The sequence below is a fragment of the Cetorhinus maximus genome, chromosome 3, assembly GCF_964194155.1.
Source record: "Cetorhinus maximus chromosome 3, sCetMax3.hap1.1, whole genome shotgun sequence".
NCBI classification, from domain to species: Eukaryota; Metazoa; Chordata; class Chondrichthyes; order Lamniformes; family Cetorhinidae; genus Cetorhinus; species Cetorhinus maximus.
Genome location: NC_135881.1, coordinates 145,444,186 through 145,471,272, shown reverse-complemented (window position 1 = coordinate 145,471,272; position 27,087 = coordinate 145,444,186). Strand labels below are relative to the sequence as shown.

General features: G+C 41.8%; 1 protein-coding gene across 9 annotated transcripts in view; it reads left to right on the top strand.

Annotated features, from left to right (window-relative positions):
* tent4a (terminal nucleotidyltransferase 4A) overlaps nucleotides 1-27,087 on the top strand; it is an 89,472-nt gene that overhangs the window by 50,515 nt on the left and 11,870 nt on the right. For 8 of the 9 annotated variants that reach the window (XM_078539087.1, XM_078539085.1, XM_078539084.1 and 5 more), the window contains exons 4-9: nucleotides 7,359-7,479; nucleotides 7,565-7,672; nucleotides 13,319-13,447; nucleotides 13,594-13,807; nucleotides 15,734-15,860; nucleotides 15,940-16,043. In XM_078539087.1, coding sequence (XP_078395213.1) covers nucleotides 7,359-7,479; nucleotides 7,565-7,672; nucleotides 13,319-13,447; nucleotides 13,594-13,807; nucleotides 15,734-15,860; nucleotides 15,940-16,043 — 803 coding nt within the window. The remainder of the gene's footprint in view (nucleotides 1-7,358; nucleotides 7,480-7,564; nucleotides 7,673-13,318; nucleotides 13,448-13,593; nucleotides 13,808-15,733; nucleotides 15,861-15,939; nucleotides 16,044-27,087) is intronic. The other variant, XM_078539081.1, reaches the window with a different exon arrangement.

Genomic DNA, 27,087 nt, shown 5'->3' with positions numbered 1-27,087 from the left:
GTGTTTTGGTACCAATGTGAACCATGACCTCTGGCTTTTCACCATGCCCCTTAAGAGTGTCCTGCAGCCACTGTGATATCCTTGACCCTGGCACCAGGAAGGCAACATACCATCCTGGAGTTGTGTCTACAGCCGCAGAAACGCTGGTCTGCTCCCCTACCTATGGAATCTCCTACTTCTATTCCTCTTCCACTCTTCTTTCTTCCTTCCCGCCTGTGCAGCTGAGCCACCCGTGGTGCCCTGAACATGACTTTTGCTGCGCTCCTCTGAGGAACCATTGCCCTCACGAGTGTCCTGTAGCCCTGCACATTTTTCTTTGTCAGATAACAATCCAATTTCCTATGAACGCTTGGATTAAACCTGCCTCCACCACATTCTTAGGCAATGGATTTCAGATCCTAATCACTCACTGTGTGTTTTCTAAAAAAAAAAGATATATATCAGGAAGAGCAGGGATCCAAACACTGACAATTACAGAACTCCTCTATAAACCTTCCTCCAGTGCAACAAACAACTGTTCGCCATTACTGTGTTTCATGTCATTTAGTCGATTTTGCATCTTTGTTGCTACTGTCTCTTATTTCATGAGCTCTCACTTTGCTCACAAGTTTTTGTGGCACTTTACCAAATGCCTTTTAGAAGTACATGTACACCAAATCAACAGCATTACCCTCATCAGGCCTCTGTTATCTAATCAGAAAATTCATGCAAGTTATTTAAACACAATTTGTCCTTAAATTATGTTGGCTTTCCTAATTAATCTGGATTTGCCCAGGTGGCTAATAATTTTGTCCTGATTTATCATTTAAAAAAGCTTCCCAGCACCAAGGTTAAACTGACTGGCCTGTAGTTGCTGGGCTTAACCTTACATCCTTTTTTGAACAAGGGTGCCTTTGTATCCAGTATCCTTGGATGCATCTCGTCCAATCCTTATCAACTTTAAGTACAGAAAACCTATCAATACCACCTTATTATTTTTAAATCCTTTGGGTGTCTGAACTTTCTCCTTTTTTCACCATGCCCTGGGTAGCATCTTCTTCCTTGGTAAAGATAGATGAAATATATTAATTTAGTACCTCAGCCATGCCCCTTCCTCCATGCATAAATCTCCTTTTTGATCTCTAGTTGGCCCTACTCCTCCTCTTACCACCCTTTTACTATTTATATGCCTATAGGAGAATTTTGCATTCCCTTTTATGCTAACTGCTAGTCTCTTTTCACACACTCTTTGCTTCGCTTAATTGCTATTTCAGTTGCCCTCTGAGCCTTCCATATTCAGCCTGGTTCTGAATTGTATTATCTGCCTGACATCTGACATATGCACACTTTTTCTACTTTGTCCTACTCTCTGTCTCTTTCATCAACCAAGGAGCCCTGGATTCTGTCTGCCTTTTCCCATCGTGGAAATGTACCTTGAGTGCACCCAAACTATCTCTTTAAAGGCCACCCGTTACAATTCAGTTACAATTTTGTTAGCCAGCTTTTGGGATCAGGCCCAGATAAATTTGGAATCTGGTCCAGATAAATTTGGAATCATTTTTACCCCAATGAAGTTAGCTTTCCCTCAGTTAATTATACTTATTCTAAATTGTTCTTTGTCCTTTTCCATTGCCAACCTAAGCCTTATGATAAAATGATCACCATCCTCTAAATGTTCCTTTGCTGAAACCCACCTTATTCCCAAGAGCCAGGTACAGCAATGCTTTCTTTCTCATTGGACTGGAAACCACCTGCTGCAGAAAAATTTCCTGAGCATGCTCTAGGACCTCTTGCACCTCTCTGCCCTTTACACCACTACTATCCCAGTCTATATTCGGATAATTTAAGTCTCCCCATTATAGCTATTCTATAATTCTTGCACTTCTGTAATTTCCTTCGAAATTTGTTCCTTTACTGTGCATCTTTCCTACTAGTTGGTGGCCAATAGAGACTACTCTGTGCAATGTAATTGCACCTTTTTTTTTGTTCCTTAGCTCTAGCCAAATAGATTCTCTCCTTGACCCCTTTTGAAACATCCTCTCTCTCCTGCACTGTAATGTTCTCCTTAATTCTGCCACCTCTGCTCCATTTTTTCCTTCCCTCCTTTCCTATCCTTTATGAACATTCTGTGTCCAGGAAAATTTAGTCCTGCCCTTCTTTGAGCCAGGTCTCCGTTATCGCCACATTATATTTCCATGTGACCATCTGCGCCTGCAACTCACCAATCTTATATATCACACACCACACATTCACATTCATGCACAGTAAGCCTAATTTGGGCTTCCCCTCTTACACTGAACCCACCTAATAACTTAGTAATTTTTTCTCTAGTGCTAGCTGTCCCAATATTCTGTGCACCTTGGTATTCCATTCTTGTATTACCTCCTGATTTCTCACACCTCTGTCAGTTTAGTTTAAACCTTCCCCAATAGCACTAGCAAATTGTCCCGCAAAGAAATTGGTTCTGGCTCTGTTTAGGTGTAACGCGCCTGGCCCGTGCAGGTTCCATCTCCCCCAGAACTGATCCCAGTGGCCCAGGAATCTAAAGCCCTCCCTCCTGCCCCATCTTTCCAGCCATGCATTTATTTCTTTTTCCTCCTAGTTCTGTACTCGCGCGTGGTATGGAGTGTAATCCAGAGATTGCTACTTTTGAGGTCATGCTTGCTAATTTCTTAGCTACCTCCCTAAATTCTGATTGCAGGACCACATTCCTCTTTCTTCCTATGTTGTTTATACTGATGTGTATCACACTGTTAAATAGCCGTGTTAAAATTTGATCATGTTTATCATGCAAGAAAACATCAAGGTGGTTACCTGATCCACAATACTAAGTCCTGGGGCCTGATGTAGACATCAGGGGTTCCCTGCTGCTATGATTTTGTAAGCACCTGCTCCATGCAGCTTTGTTGATGGATGCAATCCATGCTCCCAGGACACTGCCAATTCTTTTGGCTAGTTGGTCAAGGATGCTTGACACGCACCCAAGGGATAATAGCCTGCTGATTTACTGACCAAGGATTTTGGGTTGTCCATTAAGCTGTATGTAGCATTGGATGATTGCAATGATGTCCTTGGGCAAGGCCGTATTTGGGAGTAGGCCATACCTACTCTGTAAAGCTGGGAAAAGCAGTGCAAAAGTATTTGCATCATGCTTAGTACTGTCACCAAGGTTAGCAAATGCCATGTCCTCTAAAGACACCCCACCCCCTACTGTTTCCATAAGGTGTCAGTTGTGGCAAAAAACATTCTGGAAGGGGGAAGGTTTTTTAAAATTCATTCACGGGATGTGGGCTTCGCTGGCTGGGTCAGCATTTATTACTCATCCCTAGTTGCCCTTGAGAAGGCGGTGATGAGCTGTCGCCTTGATCTGCTACAGTCCATGTGGTGTAGGCACACCCACAGTGCTGTTGGGAAGGAAGTTCCAGGATTTTGACCCATCGACAGTGAAGGAACGGTGATATATTTCCAAGTCAGGATGGTGAGTGACTTGAAGGGGAACTTCCAGGTGATGGTGTTCCCATCTATCTGCTTATCTTGTCCTTCTAGGTGGTAGTGGTGCTGTCTAAGGAGCCTTGATGAATTCCTGCAGTGCATCTTGTAGATGGTGCACACTGCTGCTACTGTACGTCGTTGGTGGAGGGAGTGAATGTTTGTGGATGTGGTGCTAATCAAACGGACTGCTTTGTCCTGGATGGTGTCCAGATTCTTCAGTGTTGTAGGAGCTGCAGTCATCCAGGCAAGCGGGGAGTATTCCATTACACTCCTGACTTGTGCCTTGTAGATGATGGACAGGCTTTGGAGAGTCAGGTAGCGAGTTATTCATCACACGATTCCTAGCCTCTGACCTGCTCTTGTAGCCACAGTATTTATATGGCTAGTCCAGTTCAGTTTCTGGTCAATGGTAACCCTCAGAATGTTGATAGTGGGGGATTCAGTGATGGTAATGCCATTGAACATCAAGGGGTGACGGTTGGATTCTCTCTTGTTGGAGATGGTCATTGGCTGACACATGTGGCACGAATGTTACTTGCCACTTCTCAGCCCAAGCCTGGATATTGTCCAGGTCTTGCTGTATTTGGACCTGGACTGCTTCAGTATCTGAAGAGTCGCGAATGGTGCTGAACATTTTGCAATCATCAGTGAACATCCCCACTTCTGACCTTATGATGGAAGGAAGGTCATTGATGAAGCAGTTGAAGGTGGTTGGGCCTATGACACTACCCTGCGAAACTCCTGCAGTGATGTCCTGGAGCTGAATTGACTGACCCCCAACAACCGGAACCATCGTCCTTTGTGCTAGGTATGACTCCAACAAGCGGAGTGTCTTCCCCCTGATTCCAATTGACTGCAGTTTTGCTAGGGCTCCTTGATGCCACACTTGATCAAATGCTACCTTGATGTCAAGGTCAGTCACACTCACCTCACCTCGGGAGTTCAGCTCTTTTGTCCATGTTTGAACCAAGGCTGTAATGAGGTCAGGAACGGAGTGGCCCTGGTGGAACCCAAACTGGGCATCCAGTGAGCAGGTTATTGCTAAGCAAGTGCTGCTTGATAGCACTGTTGATGACCCCTTCCATTACCTTACTGATGATGGAGAGTAGACTGATTGGCCGGGTTGGATTTGCCCACTTTTTGTGTATGGGAAGTACTTGAGCAATTTTCCACACAGCCGGGTGGATGCCAGTGTTGTAGCTGTACTGGACCAGCTCGGCTAGGGGCACGGCAAGTTCTGGAGCACAAGTCTTCAGTACTATTGCCGGAATGTTGTCAAGGCCCATAGCCGTTGCAGTATCCAGTGCCTTCAGCTGTTTCTTGATATCAAGTGGAGTGAATCGAATTGGCTGAAGACCGGCACCTGCGATGCTGGGGACCTCCAGAGGAGGCAGAGATGGATCATCCACTCGGCACTTCTGGCTGAAGATTGTTGCGAATGCTTCAGCCTTATCTTTTGCACTGCTGTGCTGGGCTCCTCCATTATTGAGGATGGGGATATTTGTGGAGCCACCTCCTTCAGTGAGTTGTTTAATTGTCCACCACCATTCACGACTGGATGTGGCAGGACTGCAGAGCTTAGATCTGATCCGTTGGTTGTGGGATCGCTTAGCTCTGTCTATCACTTGCTGTTTGGCGTGCAAGTAGTCCTGTTTTATAGCTTCACCATTAAGTGTGCCTGGTGCTGCTCCTGGCTCGCCCTCCCGCACTTTTCATTGAACCAAGGTTGATCCTCTGGCTTGATGGTAATGGTAGAGTGGGGGACATGCCGGGCCTTGAGGTTGCAGATTGTGTTAGATTACAATTCTGCTGCTGATGGCCCACAGCGCCTCCATGGATGCCCAGTCTTGAGTTGCTAGATCTGTTCAAAATCCATCCCATTTAGCACGGTGGTAGTGCCACACAACACAATTTAATTCCAGATTTTTTTTATTGAATTCAAATTTCACCATCTGCCATGGTGGGTCCCCAGAGCCTTACCCTGGGTCTCTGGATTACTAGTCCAGCAACAATACCACTACACAAACTGGCAACCCAATGGGAGAGGGAGACTGAATCCAGTGTCAGAAACTCTCTGAAATTATTGCACAGTTCAGGGTTTTGGCTCTCAACCATTTTGAGAACCAGATGTAGGAAATAGTTTTCAAGGTATAGGCTAACAATGGTCCATCACATAAACTGGAGGGGAGAAGAATTGAGAAAATTGACTCCTGATCTTGTGTGAACTGATGTGTACACAGTAGTCTGATTTAGGCACAAGGGATTATGCCCCATAACAAGAGTGCTGAATGGGATGATGGTTGCCATAATATGATTAAGGTTGGTGATCTGCCAGGAGCTTGTCCAGGCCATCTTCCAAAAGTGGATTTCATCAGTATTTTCTAGAATAAGTTGCTTTTTGTCCATAGCAGAGCCCTGAGTGGACTAATCCTTTTAATAAAGAAAGAAAGATTTGCATTTATAAGCACTTTTCACAGCCACCAGATATCTCAAGGCGCTTTACAGCCAATGAAGTACTTTTTGAAGTGTAGTCACTGTTGTAAATAGGAAATATGGTAGCTAATTTGCATTCAGCAAACTCCCACAAACAGCAGTGTGGTAATGACCAGGTGATGTGCTTTCTGTTATGTTGATTGAGGGATAAATTTGGCCAGGATACTTGGGATAACTCCCCATCTCTTTGAAATAGTGCATGGGATCTTTTATATCCACCTGAGCAGGCATTTGGGGCCTCGGTTTAATGTCTCATCCGAAAGACGGATGAATTAAGGGATAAGGAGAATTGTAATTTGCCTTTTTAATTTTCTGTACAAATCTCTTGTCAAATTGAGAAGGAGAATTCTCATCGTACAGCGTGTGCTGTGAGCACTGATGAGTTTGAAAGAATCCTGTATAATGTAAATTACTGATACTGTCAAATGACAGATCGGGCATTACCAATTGCAACACTTCTGGTTGATATATTTTTTGAGAGCCCCAGGCTGGAAGCTTTCAGCAGTTGGTTGAACTGACGTGCTGAATTTGAGCAAAGCATCCACATTGAAAATGTGTAGTGCCAAATGGAACCCTTCAATTTACCTAAAGTTAGGACCACCATGTTGTACCCCTGATAGCCAGTTAGTGAAGAAAGAAACCAGAGCCAGTCTTTACTTGGAATAGATTTTATTCAGTGAAACATTACAGGTATGTATCTCCTGATTCCACTCTACTAATGTTAGCAAATCTCTTTTTACATGGGCTCAAGGCACCATACAATCAATGCCCTCAACCTGTATGTTTTTAACTCCAACTGATACAATTAAAACACCATTCTAATTTTTTGCTGTATTAGCCTAGTTCAGATGGTGCAAATTGAATGCCAGCTGAGAGCTCTCATTGCTGCTAACTCAGCTTATTACGCTGTTGCATGCAAGGCTAGGGAGCCCTCCATGTTGTTTTTCGTAAGGAGTGCCTGGGAGATGCACTCTTTTGCTCTTCAGGTTGTTCCAACATAGGATTTCTTATTTGGAGCTAGATTCAAATCCAGTGCTGTTCCCATGAGCTCTTCAGACTTCAAACTGTTATTATTTAAAACTGCCACTTTCTGGCATCCATTTTAATCTAATTTTACAAAAGATCCATTTGATCTTAGGTGGGAGCAACAGAGGAGAAGGCAAGAACAAATTTATTCGCAGTAGTTTTAAGTTCAATGATTTTAATAAAATTGGATAATAGATGTAGGGACACATCTGCAACTAGGTATTTTTAACCAGTATTGATCAGGAAAAGAACTATATCCATTTCTGAGCCTATGGTTTCCAGCTAACTGGTCTTGACAAAAATTAACTTTTTGACCTGCAACCTTTGAGCATTGTGGTAATTATTTCATACTGTCTTTTGCTTCACAGTGATATAGACTTGGTAGTTTTTGGGAAATGGAAGAACCCACCTTTACAGCTTTTAGAGCAAGCACTACGAAGACGGAATATTGCTGAGCCGCATTCTATTAAAGTACTTGACAAAGCTACAGTAGGTTACTTGGGAGAATGTCTAATCTTTTTAGAACTATTTACTTTAATATGATACTTGATTGAAACATTTCTCAACTTTATAGGTACCAATTATAAAGCTGACTGACCAGGAGACAGAAGTCAAAGTAGACATCAGTTTTAATGTAGAAACTGGTGTGAAGGCAGCTCAATTTATCAAAGACTTTGTTAAGGTAAATATGACAATTCTATTTTACACATTTACTACACACGTGACAAAAATAGCAAGCGAGTGGTTCTCATCAGATTCATTTGCATTTGATAAGAAATTAAGCTGTTGATTGAATAGAGTGGTTTTAATTGTGTTCTGTTTGAGGTTTTATTTCCAGTGTAGCTGATGATATAAGTGCTAGCACATTGTGGCACAGGTTTAGAATGACTATGCTTTTACATTTTCAAATTTCAATAATTTCAGTGGCTAAAAATTTAAATGTCCATCAATTATGAAAATTGGTAATAGGAATTGTATGATTTGTCATGATTTTTTGCCTCAATTAGTGAACATCAGTGTATATATAAACTGGCATCCTGACTCTCTAAATTCAAATTATAATCATAAAATTTTAATACATTTGTAATAATGTAAAAGTAAATTGACCTGGCAATGTGGATGAAATCGTGAATACAGTAATGTGTTAGAGAGCATGAAAGCATTTATTATTCTCCGCATAGCATTCTCTTCAGCCAATAAATCTCACTAGAGACAGTTTACTTAGGGCAGTGCCCTTTGAAAGCATTATTCTTCTACATCATTTTATTGTATGACTTTCCCTTCCCACATATGTTTATCCCATCCAGGTCAGATGCATATCTAATGTGACCTTTTTGTCTGTAGAAGTTCTTTATGTAAAGAAACCCAAGCATTCCAGGAGAGACCTTTTCATCAATCCTTTTCTCCGCTTGGGTCTGCCAAATTCTAGCATTAAGTTTCTGGAAGGCCTTGATTTTGAGGCTTTGTTTTTACTGGCAAACTACAGTTTGGCTGTTTTTTTTCACAGACTTCAATGAAAGACCAAGAATCACTAGCTGGTAACTGAATTGTCAAAAGGAGGGTTGCTCTGTTCACTAAAGGTTCCAGGTGTTCTTGACCCCTTTTATTTACCCTATTCTACTTTTTTATAATTTTAAACACATTGCATGATCTCTGTATAGAGTGCATTGTTCTAATGTAAGAAGATTAAATTTTTCATGTCTTCACACAGAGGAATCATCTGAGTGAATATATAGGGTCTCTAAAGCCTCAATATCCTTTCTAAAATATGGAAACTAGTCCAGCACAGTATCCTAACTGCAACCTTATTAAAGTTCATATAGGCTCATTATTACTTCACTTTTATACTATATATATATATATATATATATATATTATATATATATATATATATATAGTTAAACCTAGGCTTTCTTTAACGATTAATCTATTTATGCTACTTTTTATGTCATATGAACCTTTTTCCCTCAAATCCCTTTAATATTCTATGGCATTCCGTTTCCATTCAGAATACGTTTACAGCTTTTTTTTTGCTAAAATGTATATCTTGCAGTTGCCCACCTTGAATTAATCTGCCATTTTTTAGCCTCTTTTCCCCACCTTATCAATATTTCTTCGTTTTCTAATCAACTATGCTTTCTATTTGGGTATCATTTTCAAAATTAAGACACCACTTTTTCTGGGCTTGCTATCCAAAATCCTTGATGTTCACAGTGAACAGAGGTGGCCACAGAACTAAGCCCTGTGGGGTACGACCGCCCACTTCAAGTCACACTGAAAAGCTTAACTTAATTATTAGTGTTTCCTCCTTTATGTAACCAATTTTTAATTGTTTGCTATCCACCCCTTAATTTCATACTCCTTAATCATCTTTAGTAATCTCCTTTTGTAGGAACTTGTCAAAGGCTTTCCTCAAGTTGATGTATAACATATCCACACCTCAAAGAATTCTGTAAAATTGTTCAAGTACAAGTCAAGTACCCTTTATCTGAAGCCCTTGGGTCAACCGCATTTCGGATTTCAGATAATTTCAGTTTGTGGGTGCGACATATAAACTTGCGATACAATAGGCTAACTATAGTCGAAAATAAATAGAATGACTGGGAAAGTGAGATGTATCACTGAATAATAAATACAGGTACCTGTAATTTTCTTTTTGACATGTTCACTACAAAAATCACAAGGTAAACCTTGCAGACAAATTACTTGACTTTGTGCTAGAGGTCGACGGGGTTCAAAAAAAGTGCAGTTTTTGAATGTGTTCGGTTTTTGGATTTATGGATAAAGGAAACTCGACCTGTATTATTATTTTATGCTGGCTATTTTTAACTATTTTTCTTATCTAGATCATAGTAATTTTATAAATAGTATAAAAACGCTATATAAAAAAGAAAATAGCTTGGATTAATTCTGTCTCCCTTTTGGCCACTCCCCAGTCATCCAGCATACATTCGTACTCAATGTAGCTCTGAAATATTTCTAGGTTAACTGTAATTTCCTCCCATATCCTCCTTGAGATTCTAGGAAGCATCTTGTTTGGGGCCCTGGCCTAGCCTAAAGAACTTAATTAAAATTTTGCATTAACCAGGAAATCTTGGTCAGGAGATGGGTTTTAAGGATGCTTTAAGGAGGAAAAGAAGATCGTCAGAGGTTTAGTGCAACAATTCCAGAGGCCTACGGTCCAGATGGCTGAAGGCATGGACCCAGTGGTAACATGAAGGAAATTGGAGCTGCACAAGAGGCCAGAGGTGGAGGAGTAAAGAGTTCTCAGCATGTTGTGCAGCTGAGAAAGATAGGGTTATACAGATATAGGGAGGGTGGAGATCATAAAGGGATTTAAAAATAAGGATAATAATATTAAATTTGGCTCCCTTTCACTCAATAGCTCATTGTAGGTAAGTGAGCATAGGCAGTAGGTGAGCAGGACTTGGTGTGGGATAAGATATGGGCAACAAAGTTTTGGATGAGTTCAAGTTTACGAAAGGATGGGGTTTCAGCCAGGATATCATTGGAATAGTTGAGACTGGAAGTTATTACAGCATGTTTGAAGGGTTCATCAGATAATGTCAGACTGGTGATGGAAGAATGTGGTCATTGTGATAGAGATCAGAGGTCACATTGGAGCCCAAGGCTGCAAACAGTTTGGTTCAACTGGAGATATTGGCCTGAGGGGGAGGGGATGAAATTGGTGGGGAGGGAATGGAGTTTACGGCACAGGTCGAGTGTGTTGGCTTTGGTCTAACAGCACTGAGGCAGTGGAGTGGTCAAGAGAGGCTTTTGAGCTTCTGGTGCCAGCATATATTATCGACTGTAGAAAAAGATCAGAAGTCAATCAAGAAGGACAAGGCAGGATCGTCCAATAAAGTTACGGCCACATTTGTAAGTTTGAGTCATGTTTCAGCACTGTCACGGGGTGGAATTCTGATTTTCCTTTTTCTAATTCGCTGTACAGCTCTCAGACTAGCAGTTCCATTGAGCACAATGAAGCTGATGTCTGTGTTAGTGAGCATACAAAGAACCTTGCCAGTAATAGATAAAAGCAAAATACTGCAGATGCTGGAAGTCTGAAATAAAAACAGAAAATGCTGGAAAAACTCAGGTCAGGCAGCAACTGTGGAAAGAGAAACAGAGTTAACATTTCAAGTCCTGAGCTAAAGAGAAGTAGAAATGTGATGGATTTTATACTGTTTGAGGGGGTGGAGCAGGTGGAGCAAAGTAGAAGATCAGGGATAGGTGGGAACTAAGGAGAAATTTGACAAAGATGCCATAGACAAAAGGAGTGTTAATGGTAGTGTTAGAGACTAAAGAAGGTGCTGATAGTGGCATAAAGGTAAGATAGTAGAATGTGTTAATAGCAGAAAAGGATCGGTGCTCTGTGAAAGCAAAATATACAAACAAGAGAAAGTTGGGCCTGTGGTTGGTGGGGGGGGGAGGAGCAGGGGTTTGGGAGAAAAAGGATTTAAAAAAAAAAAATTGAGTGGACAGGGTGTCATAGGGGAACGGTCCCTATGGAATGCTGACGGGGGGGGGGCGGCATGAGGGGAAGATGTGTTTAGTGGTGGCATCATGCTGGAGTTGGTGGAAATGGTGAGGATGATCCTTTGAATGCAGAGGCTGGTGAGATGAAAAGTGAGGCCAAGGGGGACCCTATCCTGGCTCTGGGATGGTGGGGAAAGGCTGAGGGGAGAAGTGCGGGAGATGGGTCGTCGTTGATGGTTGAGGGCCCTGTCAACCACTGGGGAGGGGAGGGGAGGGGGGGTTCCCCTCGATTAAGGTCCACACCTCCATCACTCTCAACTCCTCAATCCCTTCCCGTGCAATCACAGAAAGTGCAGCACCTACCCCTTTACCCCCTCCATCCTCACCATCCTAGGCCCCAAACACTCCTTTCGAGTGAAGCAGCACTTCACTTGGACCCCCTTCAGTTTGATCTACTGTATTTGCTGCTCCCAGTGCAATCTCCTCTAAATTGCAGAGACTAAACGCAAACTAGGTGACTGTTTTGCGGAACACCTTCAATCAGTCTGCAAGCATGACCCAAACCTTCCTATCGTTTGCCATTTCAACACACTATCTTGTTCTCATGCCCATATGTCTGTCCTTGGCCTGCTGCAATGTTCCAGTGAAGCCCAACGCAAACTGGAGGAACAGCATCTCATCTTCTGATTAGGGACTTTACAGCCTTCCGGACTTAACATTGAGTTCAACAACTTCAGACCGTGAACTCTCTCCTCCATCTTTACTTGTTTTTTTAATCCAATTTTTATTCATTCATTTAAAATGTTTAAAATCTTTTTTCCCAACCACCACACAGGACCATCTGTCATTTTTTTTTGCTTTCACAGAGCAATGACCCTTGTTCTGCTATTAACACATTCTGCTATCTTAGCTTTATGCCACTACCAGCACCTCCTTTAGCTTTAACATTACCATTAACACTCCCTTTGTCCATGATACCTTTGTCAAATTTCTCCTTGGCTCCCACCTATCCCTGACCTTTTATTTTGCTCCACCTGCTCCGCCCCTTCTTAAACAGTATAAAATCCACCACATTTCTACTTCTCTTCAGCTCTGAAGAAGTCATACGGAATCGAAACATTAACTCTATATTTCTCTCTCCACAGATGCTGCTTGACCTGCTGAGTTTTTCCAGCCTTTCCTCTTTTTATTGCCAATAATAGATTTTGTCTGGCTTCCAAACATTTTCTTGGGCATCTTTGTTTCTTTTCTATTATATTCTTGGACAGAAATGCTATGTAAATATTCTGTCCTGTTTTAAGCAGTGTGGTCTGCAGCAAACTGACAGTAATCAGGCCCTGAGGTAGTAACTACTTCAACACTGAAAAACAGAAAAACTTTAAAACCTTAGAAAGTAATTTTGGAGGAGTTTGCAGAAGCTTTATTGAAATGGTGAAAATGGAGGGTATTTGCAATAAACGAACGTTTCCATCAAGCACAGTCCTGTTTTTGAAACATTCTTCTGTTCTGATGTGCATTTTGCAGCTGTTGACTTGTTAAGTTACGGTTAATGCAATTCCACTGTTTTGTTGACTTCTCCATTCCCATCAACCTTTCTTCAAATGCTTTCCCTACTTTTTTGTTGGACACCATCCATTATAAGGTGGTACCAGCAGAGGTAACGAACATTCTGTTACTGAGTTCATGCTGTTCTTGTATTTTCTGCTCCACAAGTCAAATGTCAGTAATATGAGCAGAGTTTCATGACACTATAAATCAATTCTAAGTTCTGATTCAGGTTGCTTTAATATTTCAAATGTATTCCTGGTCTCAAATTGAGAATTAATGCAAATATGTTTTTTCCTCACAGGGTTATCCAGTATTGCCTTACTTAATACTGGTCTTAAAACAATTTCTTCTTCAGAGGGATTTGAATGAAGTCTTTACTGGAGGAATTAGTTCTTACAGCCTTATTTTGATGGCTATTAGTTTCCTACAGGTAAAGGCTCATTACCTTCAATGCAAGGTTATGTGTTAAAACTGTCTTTTCTTGGGACTGCATTGAGCAATATATGAAAATTGGTGAACTAGTTTTGCAAAGACTAATGACTTCAAGCTAAACCTTGAATCTTTTGAATATTACAGTTGCATCCGAGGATTGATGCTAGAAGGCCTAGTGTAAATCTTGGAGTTCTACTGGTAGAATTCTTTGAACTATATGGGAGACATTTTAATTACTTGAAAACTGGTATCAGGATAAGAAGTGGAGGTGCTTATGTTGCCAAAGATGAAATCATGAAGAACATGACCAATGGATATAGACCATCTATGTTATGCATTGAAGATCCTCTGGTTCCAGGTATGCCTTGCAAACTCTGGTTTCTTCCCCTTCCTGTTGCATTTCCTAATCTAAAGGATCAGCGCATGTTATCTACAGCGCTATGCTGCTTGTTTGATACTACTTTAATGTTTAAAAACAAATAACTTAATTTCCTGACCATATCAGAGAACGGATCACACCTAAGAACAAGAGAAAATTACAGGGCAGTGCTTTTTGAGGGGAGAGGAGGTATGTTGATTTGTAAGGAAAGATGTTTCTACAGTATTTTCTTCCTGTCGGAATCAATTATTCTATTAACTTTATTTTCGTTGAGGAAAGAAAGTAATTGTATTTATAAAGTATCTTTTGTATTCTTGAGACATCATAAAGCCTTTCGCAACCAATAAATTATTTTTTGAAATGTAATCACTTGTTTTGGAGGTAAATGTGACAGTGAGTTGCACACAGCAAAGCCCACAAACAGCCAAGTGATAAAAGATGAGTAAATTGGTTTTGGTGGTGGTGATTGAGGGTAAAATACCCTTTGAAAGGTGCCATGGAATCCTCTTGCGAAAGTCGATTTATCTATGCTGTACAGATGTTCTTAAGTAACAGCCACATATGCTTATGCTTCTCCATTTTCAACTGACAAGCATTTTTCATCGAATGGCAATTGTTATTTTACTGGAGAATGATAGGATGACTGCTTATGGCAGGTAAGCCATTACACAACTTGGGTTTAATCTTATTTGAAAGAAATTTTGCCTGCAATTCCTATCCTCCCTTTAGTCCGTTTCTTCTTTCTAACCTACTGTGGCATGCAACTGCACTCCAGTTTGCTATACTAAGGGAGAAACAGGTGATGTGACTATAACATCCGCCCAAGGAAATTGGCCTGTGGATTTCCTGAAATTGGTCCTTCGGCCTCTACCATGAAACCAGCAAGCTGCATTTGCTATTTGGTTGGTCCAGGCTGAGCACAAATTGACAAGCTTGGATGCAGTAATGGCAATATGTTCTGGTGGGAATGGGAAGATGAGTTGGGGAAGGGGAAGGGGAAGGAGGGTCGGCATGCATGGGCCAGCAGCAATGAGTATTGCTGTGGATCCAAAAAAAATATTACAACTCCACATTAAGGTAAGTGGGGAGAAATAGTTTACTTAGCTATTCTCCGGCAGCCTCTAGTATTCCATTTGAAGGTCTGCTGCTTAGCCATTGTAGATCAGAAGAACGAGTCAGACCTTGCACAGACTCTGCCTAGTTCTTGGCTAGTTTCAGATTGGGATGCTACAATATGCATATGCCTTGATTTGTCTCTGCCTATAAATATGCCCGATCCAGAATTTTCTGTTCGGCCCACCTCAGAAATAAATCAGACACAATGTCAACAAATTGTTAAGCTTTACAAACGAATAAACGGATGCAACTTATGCCAATTTCTATCCAGTTGCTTTTTATTGATCTTGCTATACAGCTCTTGACACAGATTACAAGTAAGATTATACCCTTTTTGAGAAAGGTAACTAAGTTGCTGTTTTTAGAAATACTGATGGGGAATTTTTAAATGTTCAGTTATCATTCAATCCTCCTGATGGTGCTGTTAGTAAGTATTTTGAGAGTATGCTTTATCCTTCCTTCACTCTGAGGTAATTTGTAATGAAATGATGAATCTTGACTGTGTTGTATGCTTAGGAAGTATACAGCTGTGATTTGATGAATCCATTTGATATAATAGATTTTGTAAAATAAATTTTGAAATTGGACAGTTTGTTGATCAAGTGCCAGCATTTGCAAACTTTAAGGATGTCAATTGTCCCTGAAACTATCAACATTATTCAGAGTTGTAAAGATTGTTTTGTGCTCATTTATGCTGTCACAAGTTTTGTGTTCAAAAGCTTTGTATTTATTGTTAAGAACTGATAATTGGGTTAGCAAAGAGTGTTGAATTATATTGTCTCCTGATAGGAAATGATGTGGGGAGGAGTTCATATGGAGCCATGCAAGTCAAACAGGTCTTCGACTATGCATACATTGTCCTTAGCCATGCAGTGTCACCGCTGGCAAGATCTTATCCAAACAGAGATTCTGAGAGGTAGGATATTGCAACACTGAATTAGATAATGAAACATTTCTCATTGACTATAATTTAAATGTAATTAATTTTGTTTCAGCACTCTTGGACGAATAATCAAAGTGACCCAAGAGGTAATAGATTACCGGGAGTGGATCAGGAAGAAATGGGGTGCAGGAAAAATCCTTGGATCACCTGAATGTGGTTAGTAATGTTTTCAAGTGCTAAATCTAAATAAACCAAGTGTAAGTCACAGTCTTTTGCAACCTCATGATAAGGTAAACATGCTACTGAGCCTTTTACTTTTCTGACTGGATAACTGACAAAGTGAATCTTTCTCCTCATCTCATATGATCTGCCTACACTGGGCTGTCAGTCTACCTTGCTGCAATTATTTTTGCTTTTATTACTGCATTTAATAGTTATGCAAGTCTTTTTGTATTTTAAATGCCTACAGCCTCATCCACTAAACTTACTGTGTTATATAAGCATTTTTCATTTTTAGCTTTTCTAAGCTGGCTTTTAATTTCTGTTATTTTGGGAACCGAAAATGAACAAATTGAGACTGTGTGCTGAAATGTAGTCCAGTGTGCCGAAAGCTATAGTTCTGAACATTTTTCTTGGAATCCTATGGCAATTACTAGAATTAAGAGACAAAGATGCACAATGCTTGACAGTGTGGAGCGTAGAGTGATCATGAAAAGAGTGCTTTGTTTACACTGCTAAAGTTGGGAATCTGGGGAGGCGATGGCATAGTGGCATTGTCGCTGGACTAGTAATCCAGAGACCTGGTAATGCTCTGGGGACCCAGGTTCGAATTCCGTCACGGCAGATGGTGGAATTTGAATTCAATAAAAATCTGGAATTAAAAATCTAACGATGACCATTGTTGATTGTTGTAAAAACCCATCTGGTTCACTAATGTCCTTTAGGGAAGGAAATCTGTCGTCCTTACCACAGCAATGAGGTTGACTCTTACATGCCCTCTGAAATGGCCTAGCAAGCCACTCAGTTCAAACAAAGCACTACAAAGTCACAAAAAAGGAATGAAACCAAACAGACCACCCGGAAACAACAATGGCAATCTTGGCCCTGTCGACCCTGCAGAGTCATCCTTACTAACATCTGGGTGCCAGTGCCAAAATTGGGAGAGCTGTCTCACAGACTGGTCAAGCAATAGCCTGACATAGTCATCCTCGTGGAATCATACCTTACAAATAATGTCCCAGACACCACCATCACCATCCCTGTGCATGTCCTGTCCCACTGGCAGGACAGGCCCAGCAGGGGTGGTGGCACAGTGGTATACAGTTGGGAGGGAGTTGCCCTGGGAGTCCTCAGCACCGACTATGGACCCCATGAAGTCTCATGGCATCAGATCAAACATGGGCAAGGAAACCTCCAGCTGATTACCATGTACCGTCCTTGCTCAGCTAATGCATCAGTGCTCCCCCATGTTGAACATCACTTGGAGGAAGCACTGAGGGTGGCAAGGGCGCAGAATGTACTCTTGTTGGGGGACTTCAATGTCCACCAAGAGTGGCTCGGTAGCACTTCTACTGACCGAGCTGGCCAAATCCTAAAGGATATAGCTGCCAGACTGGGTCTGCGGCAGGTGGTGAGGGAACCAACAAGAGGGAAAAACACCAATCTGCCGCAGACGCATCTGTCCATGACAGTATTAGTAGGAGTAACCACCGCACAGTCATTATGGAGACGAAGACCTGCCTTCACATTGAGGATACCCTCCATCGTGTTGTATGGCACTACCACTGTGCTAAATGGGATAGATTTCAAACAGCTCTAGCAACTCAAGACTGGGCATCCATGGAGGCGCTGTGGGCCTTCAGCAGCAGCAGAATTGTATTTGGACACAATCTGTAACCTCGTGGCCTGGCATATGCCCCATTCTACCATCACCATCAAGCCAGGGGATCAACCCTGGTTCAATGAAGAGTGCAGGAGGGCGTGCCAGGAGCAGCACCAGACACACCTAAAAATGAGGTGTCAATCTGGTGAAGTTATAACACAGGACTACCTGGGTGCCAAACAGCATAAGCAGCAGATGGACGGGGCTAAGCGATCCCACAACCAATGGATCAGATCTAAGCTCTGCAGTCCTGCCACATCCAGTTGTGAATGGTGGTGGACAATTAAACAATTCACTGGAGGAGGAGGCTCCACAAATATCCCCACCTTCAATGATGGAGGAGCCCAGCATAGCAGTATAAAGGATAAGGCTGAAGCATTCGCAACAATCTCCAGCCAGAAGTGCCGAATGGATGATCCATCTCGGCCTCCTCTGGAGGTCCCCAGCATCATAATGCCAGTCGACAGCCAATTTGATTCACTCCATGTGATATCAAGAAACTGCTGAAGGCACTGGATACTGCAAAGGCTATGGGACCTGACTGTATTCCGGCAATAGTACTCAAGACTTGTGCTCCAGAACGTGCCGCACCCCAAGCCAAGCTGTTCCAGTACAGCTATAACCTGGCTATGTGGAAAAATTGCTCAGCTATGTCCTGTACACACAAAGCAGGACAAGTCCAACCCAACCAATTACCACTCCATCAGCCTTCTCTCCATCATTAAAGTAATAGAAAGGGTCATCAACAATGCTATCAAGCGACGCTTACTTAACAATAACCTGCTCACTGGTGCCCAGTTTGGGTTCTGCCAGGGCCACTCAGCTCCTGACCTCATTACAGCCTCGGTTCGAACATGGACAAAAGAGCTGAACTCCCGAGGTGAGGTGAATGTGACTGCCCTTGACATCAAAGCCACATTTGACTGAGTGTGGCAGCAAGGAGCCCTACCAAAACTGGAGTCTATTGTTATCAGGGGGGTAAACTCTCCACTGGTTGGAGTCACACCTAGCACAAAGGAAGATGGGTGTGGTTGTTGGAGGTCAGTCATCTCAGCTCCAGGACATCAATGCGAGTTCCTCAGGGTAGTGTCCTTGGCCCAACCATCTTCAGCTGCTTCATCAATGACCTACATTTCTTCCGTCATAAGGTCAGAAGTGGGGATGTTTGCTGTTGACTGCACAATGTTCTTCACCATTCGTGGTGACTCAAGTACTGAAGCAGTCCATGTCCAAATGCAGCAAGACCTGGATAGTATCCAGGCTTGGAATGACAACTGGCAAGTAACATTCGTGCCACACAAGTGCCATGCAATGACCATCTTCAACAAGAGAGAGTCTAACCATTACGCCTTGATGTTCAATGACATTACCATCACTTAATCCCCCACTATCAACATCCTGGGAGGGGGTCACCATTGACCAGATACTGAACTGGACTAGCTATATAAATATTATGCCACAAGAGCAGGTTAGAGGCTAGGAGTCCTGCGGTGAGTAACTCACCTCCTGACTCCCCAAAGCCTGTCCATCGTCTACAAGGCACAAGTCAGGAGTGTGATGGATTGCTCCCCCTGGATGAGTGCAGCTCCCACAACACTCAAGAGGCTTGACACTGTCCAGGCCAAAGCAGCCTGCTTGATTGGCACCAAATCCACAAACATTCATTCCTTCCACCACTGATGCACAGTAGCAGCAGTGTGTACCATCTACAAGATGCACTGCAGGAATTCACCAAGGCTCCTTAGACAGGACCTTCCAAACCCATGACCACCATCATGAAGGACAAGGGCAGCAGATCGATGGGACCACCACCAACTGGAAGTTCCCCTCCAAGCCTCTCTCCATCCTGACTTGGAAATATATCACCGTTCCATCACTGTCGCTGGGTCAAAACCCTGAAACTCCCCTTCTAACAGCTCTGTGGATGTACCTACACCACAGGGACTGCAGCGGATCACGAAGACAGCTCACCACCACCTTCTCGAGGGCAATTAGGGATGGGCAATAAATGCTGGCCCATCCAGCGAAGCCCACATCCTGTGAATGAATAAGAAAAAAAAAAAGATATGAGGATCTCTGCAGGAGATGATCTGAGCAGGGGTGGAGATAGGTGATGGTATTGAGGTGGAAACGAGCAATCTTTGTGATGGAGAGGACATCAGAACCTCACTAAGGGTGAAGTAGGACTCGATGGTTACAAAGGGTTGAGCTTAGCCACTTCTCAGGGAGAGGGATGGAGTTGGTAGCAAAAACCGAGAGCAATGGCTCAGGCCTTCCCAGTATTTAATTGGCAGAAATTTCTATACACCCATTATTGGATTCTGGACAAGCAGTATGACAAATCAGCAGCACTGGGGAGGTTAAGTGATGGTGGTGAGGTAGAGCTGGGTGTTAGCAGCGTATATTTGGAGCCTAACATTGTGTTTTTGGATAATGGTGCTGAGGGGCAGCGCCTATATGAGAAATAAGAGGGGGCCGAGGATAGATTCTTGGGGGTGTGGGATTCGGGGGTTGGGTAATGGAGCAGAAGACAAGCTATTTCAGGTGAATCTCTGTTTGTGACTGCATGGATAGAAATGAAACCAAGACATGCATATTTCCTCCAGCTGTAGTTCTTACCTCTTGTGCTACAGTTGTACTCTGATCCATTTAAACTTTTAATGGTAAAATAATCGTGATACAGAATTTTTAATGGATCACTCTTAGACTTCTTCCCATGGCCAGCCATTTAGTTAACCAGTTAACCAAATCACAAAAAGGCAAATTATTGACCTGTTTAAGAAATTGGCTGAGCGCAGGAGATACAGTAAGGAAATGGGGCCTTGAATATTTATTAATGACTTAGAAAATAGGATAGAGAGCTGCATATCCAAATTTGTGGAGGCCAATATAAGCATTGTTGTTGGAAGTGCAAAATGACAAAGTTACTGATTAAGTGAATGGATAAAACTGTGGCAAATGAAAGTCAATGGAGGCAAATGTGAAGTCATCTACTTTGGACCTAAAAAGTATATTTTCTTAAAAACGCAAGACTAGAAAGAATAAAGTTCCCGAGAAACCTGGGGTTCCATGTACACAGATCACTAAAATGCATTAACAGGTACAGAAAATAATCAAAAAGGCTAAAGCAATTCTGGCTTTTATATCTGGAGGACTAGAATACAAATTATGATACAGATATGCAAAGCCCAGGTGGAACAACACCAAGGACAAATGAAAGGGAAGGAGTAGAGTACCAGTCAGAAATTGTGCTTGGGAACTATGAATAAATTGAAAACTAAAAGATGGAAAGTAATTCAACTAGGAAAGAGAAATGAGAACGGTGGGAGCAAAACATGAGAGCATAAGGACAAATGAGGATGTTTGGCCCAAATGAGTGTTCTTTATATAAATGCATGAAGGATGAGGAACAAATGGAATGAATTGCAAGCGTAAATTCAACTTGGAAAGTACGACATGGTAGTTATTACTGAGACATGGTTGCAAAACTTTCAGGAATAGGAACTAAATATTCCAGGCTATAAGGCCTACAGGAAAGATAGGAAAAATGGTGGATGGCGGCGGGGGAACTAACCTTAGTGATTAAGATTGAAAACAGTTCAATGACCAAAACATTTATAATGAGGGGTAAGCAGGCATTGCAGCCTTGATGGGTATAATTAAGAAATAGAAAAGGATTTAAAACTGTTGTGGGAATGGTGTATCATCCCCTCCCCTCATGTAGAAAAAATGCCAGTTTTAATCAGAGATTTTAACTTTCATATAGTTTGAGATAAGCACATGTCGGAAAGATAGTAAATTTCTTCAGTGTGTTCAGGACAGTGTTCTGCAACAATATGTCTGGCAACCAATGGAGTGGGCAGGGATTGGTAGGTCATTTCTGATTTAATGAGCCAGATTTACTGAACAATGTAATGGTGCGAGAATATTTATCTGATAGCAATCATAACATGATTGAATTCGACATAATGTTTGAAAGGGAGAAATATGGAGCAATTATTAAGGTTCTAGATTTCAGTGAGGCTGACTTCAATGTTGATGAGGCAGAGACTGTCAACAGTAAACTGGGCAAACCTGCCAGTAAGTAAAAAGACAGCTCAGTGGGAGCTATGAACAGCTAAAGAAATAAGAGACAACATAAAACAAAAAGAAAAAGCATACCAAAATAGCACACATCCTGGCAAATGGCATATACTGCTTTACCTTTAATCACTAAGGTTACTCTTCTCCCTCTATCATTTTCCATATCTTTCCTGTCGACCTTGCAACCTAGTCTATTTAGTTCCCAGTTCTGACCATTTGTAGCCATATCCCAGTCATAAACTTAAATTTGGACTTGCACCTGCAATTCATTCAGTTTGCTCTTTCAGCTCTGTGCCAAGAATGCTTATTTGGGCCACATGCCCTACATATTAGATTTAGTAATGAGCCAAATTTGGTTAACAGCCTAACAAGTGTGAACATTTATCTAATAGAGATCATAATATGATTGAGTTCTTTTGTGTAATTTTTGAAAGCGAGAAATGTGAAACAGTTACTAAGATTCTAGGTTTAGGCAAGACTGGCTTAAATACAATGAAACAAACTGTCTATAATAAACTGGAAAAGTCTGTTAATTGGTATTAAGACAGAAGATTAGTGGGAGGTATTAAGAATTTAATGCAATATCAGAACCAGTTTATACCCCTAAGGAACAAGGGCAGTACTTGCCAAAGAAAACAGCCATTGACAACTGAAGGGGTAAGAGATCCAATAAAATTAAAAGAAGCATGCAAAAATGCAAAAAAAAAGATAGCTGATCCTGGTGAATGAGAGAGAGATAAACTTGCAAGGGATATCGAAATCGACACTTATTTTTCCTAATGTAATTATAAAAAAAGGTTTGGCAGGAGCACTGTGGACCCCTTTGTAAATTTATGATGGTAATGTTGATGAAAATAAGAAAATGATGGACATATTGAATAATTACTTTGTGTTAGTAGAGGAAGAAGTTAGCATGCGGGACATCCCAAGAAAACTAATATTGAATTAAGGGACATGGACTCGTCAAAGTTGATGTCTGTAACATAACAGTAATGAAGGAAATAATGGGACTAAACAGTAACAACTCCCCAGGAACATATGTTTCCATCCCACTGTTTTAAAGGAAGTAGGTGAGAACATTGCAGATGCTTTAACCGCTATCTTCCAAGGTTCTCTTGATTTGGAAACCATTCCTTTAGATTTGAAAATTGCACATATCGCTTGACTAACTAAGAAAGGTGAGAGGGAATCCTTGGAATTAAACCAATTTGCCTAACACCTGTTGTTGGGAAACTACTAGAGCTTATAATTAAGGATAGATTGTCTGAACACCTTGAAATCTTTCAGCTGACCAGAGAAATGGAGCATGGATTTCGTAAAGGATAGGTCATGTCTGACAAATTGATAGAATTTTTTAAAGAAGTGACTAAAGTAGTGGAGTGGGGAATGTCTGTGGATGTTGTTTTTATGGACTTCTAGAAGACATTTGATAAAGTCTCTCATAAGAGACAGCTAAAGTTGAAGCTCATGGAACTGAAGGCAAATTATTATATGACCTGGTTAAGAAATTGGCTGAGTGGCAGGCGACAGGGAATAAAGGTAGTTGGCATGCACATTAATTTTGGCAAGAAGTGACTAGTGATGTCCCAGAAAGATCTGTGTTTGGGGCCTCATGTATTCATTGTGTTTATTAATGACTGAATTGATGGGATAGAAAGACACACATCCAAGTTTGCTGATGATGCAAAGATAGATTGCGTTGTAAACAGTGGCGATGGAAGCATAAAATTGCAAAGAGAAATAAATAGAAAAAGTGAATGGGCAAAACAGGTCGATGGATTTCAATTTATGCAAAAGCGAAGTCATCTACATGGTGCCAAAAAGAATATAACCAAGGTGCTTTCTAAAGAGTGAAAAGCTAGAAACTGAAGTCCAAAGAGACTTGAGGCCATGTAGATAGATTGTGAAAATGTCATGGACAAGGACAGAAAATAATTGAAAGGTTAACAGAATGCTGACCTTCATTTCTAGAGGATTAGAATACAAAGGGGTCGAAGTTGTGCTAAAGCTGTACATTACATAAAGAGCACACCTGCAGTACTATGAGCAGTTCGGGGCACCGCACCTTAATGCTATATTTGCCCTGATGAAAGTGCACCATAGATTTATCAGAATAAGTCCTGGACTATGAGGGTGAGGTTAAATTCCCTGGAATTTAGAAGGTTAAGGGGTGATTTGATCGGTTTTTGAAACGTTATGGGGAATAGAGATGGAGATGGAGAGAAACAATTTCTGTTAGTTGGGGAGTCTAAGGCTGGAGGGCACGAAAGCAAAATTCTCTGGATGGTGCACATCTGAAATAAAAACTGAAAATGTCAGGAATACTCATAAGTCAGGCAACATGTGTGGAGAGAGAAAAGGTTGATGTTTCAGGTTGATCTTTTGTCTGAACTGGGAAAGTTAGTGATGTACTAGGTTTTAAACAAGTATAGAGGGAGGGAAAGGATGGGTGGGAGAACAAAAACAAGTGCCTGTGGTAGGGTGCAAGGCATGAGAGATTAAATGACATGGGGTAATTGTGCAAGGCAAGAGCAGATGGTAATTAGACAAGTGAAGAACAAAAGGGGCTAGTGGAGGTATACATGGAAAAAGCCAAATCATCACTAACAGCTGCCACCTGGAAAAGATAGGGGCAAGAGGTTATGATCTGGAATTGTTGAATTTGTTGTGTGCGAATGCTGTCAAGTGCCTAATTGAAAGATGAGGTGCTGTTCCTCGAGTTTGATTTGAGCTTCATTGGAGTTTGAGGACGGAGAGACTAGAATTGGGAGTAGAGTAGAGAATTAAGATGGCAGGCGACTGGAAGCTGGAGGCCGCGTTTGGCAGATTGGTCACTGCTCCATTACAACCTTCTAGACTCAACATTGAGTTCAACAATTTTAGATCATTACCCCATTTATCTGGGCAGCAACAGCTGTATTGATTCTGCTGTTCACATTCAACATTCTCTAGATCCCTCTTGTTTTTTGTCCCATTACCAATCATCCCTTTAGTTATTTAATCTCTTTAGCCTTGCATCATATCCCAGAACTTCCTTTTTGTTCTTTTATCCCTTAATTGGACAAGACCAAACACCATTGTCTTCACTAACTCCATACCTTTGCCATCAATTCCATTCCCTTCCTGGCTAATAACTCTTTGCATAAAATTGTTTGCAACCTGGGTGTCCTATTTGAAACAGAACTAAGCTTACAGCCACAAAAACTGTCCACTGCTAGCTCTGTAACATCGTGTGTCTCGGCCTACCCTCCACCAAAACTCTCATCTGTGCCTTGTCACTTAGTCTTAGGAACATAAAAAATAGGAGCAGGAATACGTCATTTGGCCCTTCAAGCCTGCTCTGCCATTCAATATGATCATGGCTGATCCTCTATCTCAACGCCGTACTCCTGCATTCTCCCCATACCCCTTGATGTCTTTAGAGATCAGAAATCTATCTATTTCCTCCTTGAATATATTCACTGACAACCTCCGTAGCTTTCTGTGGTAGAGAATTTCATAGGTTCACCGCCCTCTGAGTGAAGAGGTTTCTCCTCTTCTCAGTCCTAAATGGTCTCCCCATATCCTGAGACTGTGATCCCTTGTTCTAGACCCCCCAGCCAGAGGAAATATCATCTGTGCATCCAGTCTGTCCCTGTCAGAATTTTATATGTTTCAATGAGATCTCCTCTCATTCTTCTAAACTCCAGTGAATACAGGCCTAGTCAGGCCAATCTCTCCTCATACGACAATCCTGCCATCCCAGGAATCAGTCTGGTGAACCTTTGCTGCACCCCCTATGTGGCAAGTATATCCTTTCTTGGGTAAGGAAACCAAAATTGCACACACTACTCCGGGTGTGGTCTCACCAAGGTCCTGCAGTAAGACATCCTTGCTCCTGTTCTCAAGTCCTCTTGCAATGAAAGCCAACAGACCATTTGCCTTCTTAACTGCTTGCTGCACCTGCATGCTTGCATTCAGTGATTGGCATACAAGGACACCCAGGTCTCTTTGTACATCAATATTTCCCAATCTATCACCATTTAAATAATACCCAGCCATTCTGTTTTTCCTACTAAGGTGGATAACTTAACACTTAATCACGTTATATTGCATCTGCATGTACTTGCCAACTCAGCCTGTCTAAATTGCCATGAAGTTTCTTAGCACCCTCCTTATCGCTCACATTCCCACCAAGCTTCCTGTCGTCAGCAAACTTGGAAATATTACATTAGGGGCAGAAATTTTAGCTTAAGCATGAAATGATGTGCGTTGATATCGGCCAAGCGTGCCGACGTCAACACGCAGTCACGTGATAGCTCAGTCGGCAGATGTGCGCTGGAGCCAGCAGCGTGACTGCCGACAATTAAAAGGCCTGTTAAGGCCATTAAGTTACCAATTAATGTAAATTTTTCGCTGCCAGTCCAATTTTATGGTTGGCGGGCAGGCGAAAACACCAAGCGGCCTTTGCACTTTTTTGGAAACCTCATCCACGGGTGGGATGAGGCCTCCAAAAGCAAATAAAAATAAATGTTTTAATTTTTCATTAATAACATGTCCCTGCTCATGCGACAGAGTCACATTTCATTACATCTTTATTTAAAATTTTTTAAAAATATATCTTCATCTCTGAAACAGAGAGCTGCCTCAGGGAGATTATGTAGTGCGCTTGCACGCATCCGAGAATGTCATGCCTGCCTGGCTCGCACTCCTCCCCCAGCTGCACAGGCAGCGAAAAGCGCTGCTGCTGACATTTCATGCTGGATGGGCCTTAATTGGCCAGCCAGCGTGAAATTGCCTTCTGGGCCCGCACACAAGGGCAAGATTCTGTCCTTGGTTTCCTCCTCCAAATCATTGATATCTATTGTGAATAGCTGGGGCCCAAGCACTGATCCCTGTGGTACCCCACTAGCCACTGCCTGCCACTCCGACTCTTTATTCCTACTCTGTTTCCAATCTGCTAACCAATTCTCTATCCATGCCGATATATTACCCCCAATCCCATGTGCTTTAATTTTATACACTAACCTCTTATGTGGGACTTTATCAAAAACTTTCTGAAAATCCAAATACACCACATTCACTGGTTCTCCCTTATCTAATCTGCTAGTTATGTCCTCAAAAAAAAACTCCAGTACGTTTGTCAAACATGATTTCCCTTTCATAAATCCATATTGACTTTGTCTCATCCCATTGATATTTTTAAGTGCCCTATTACTCTAGTATTTTCCTTACTACTGAGGTTAGGCGAACTGGTCTGTTTTCTCCCTCCCTCCTTTTTTAATAGTGGGGTTACATTTGCCACCCTCCAATGTG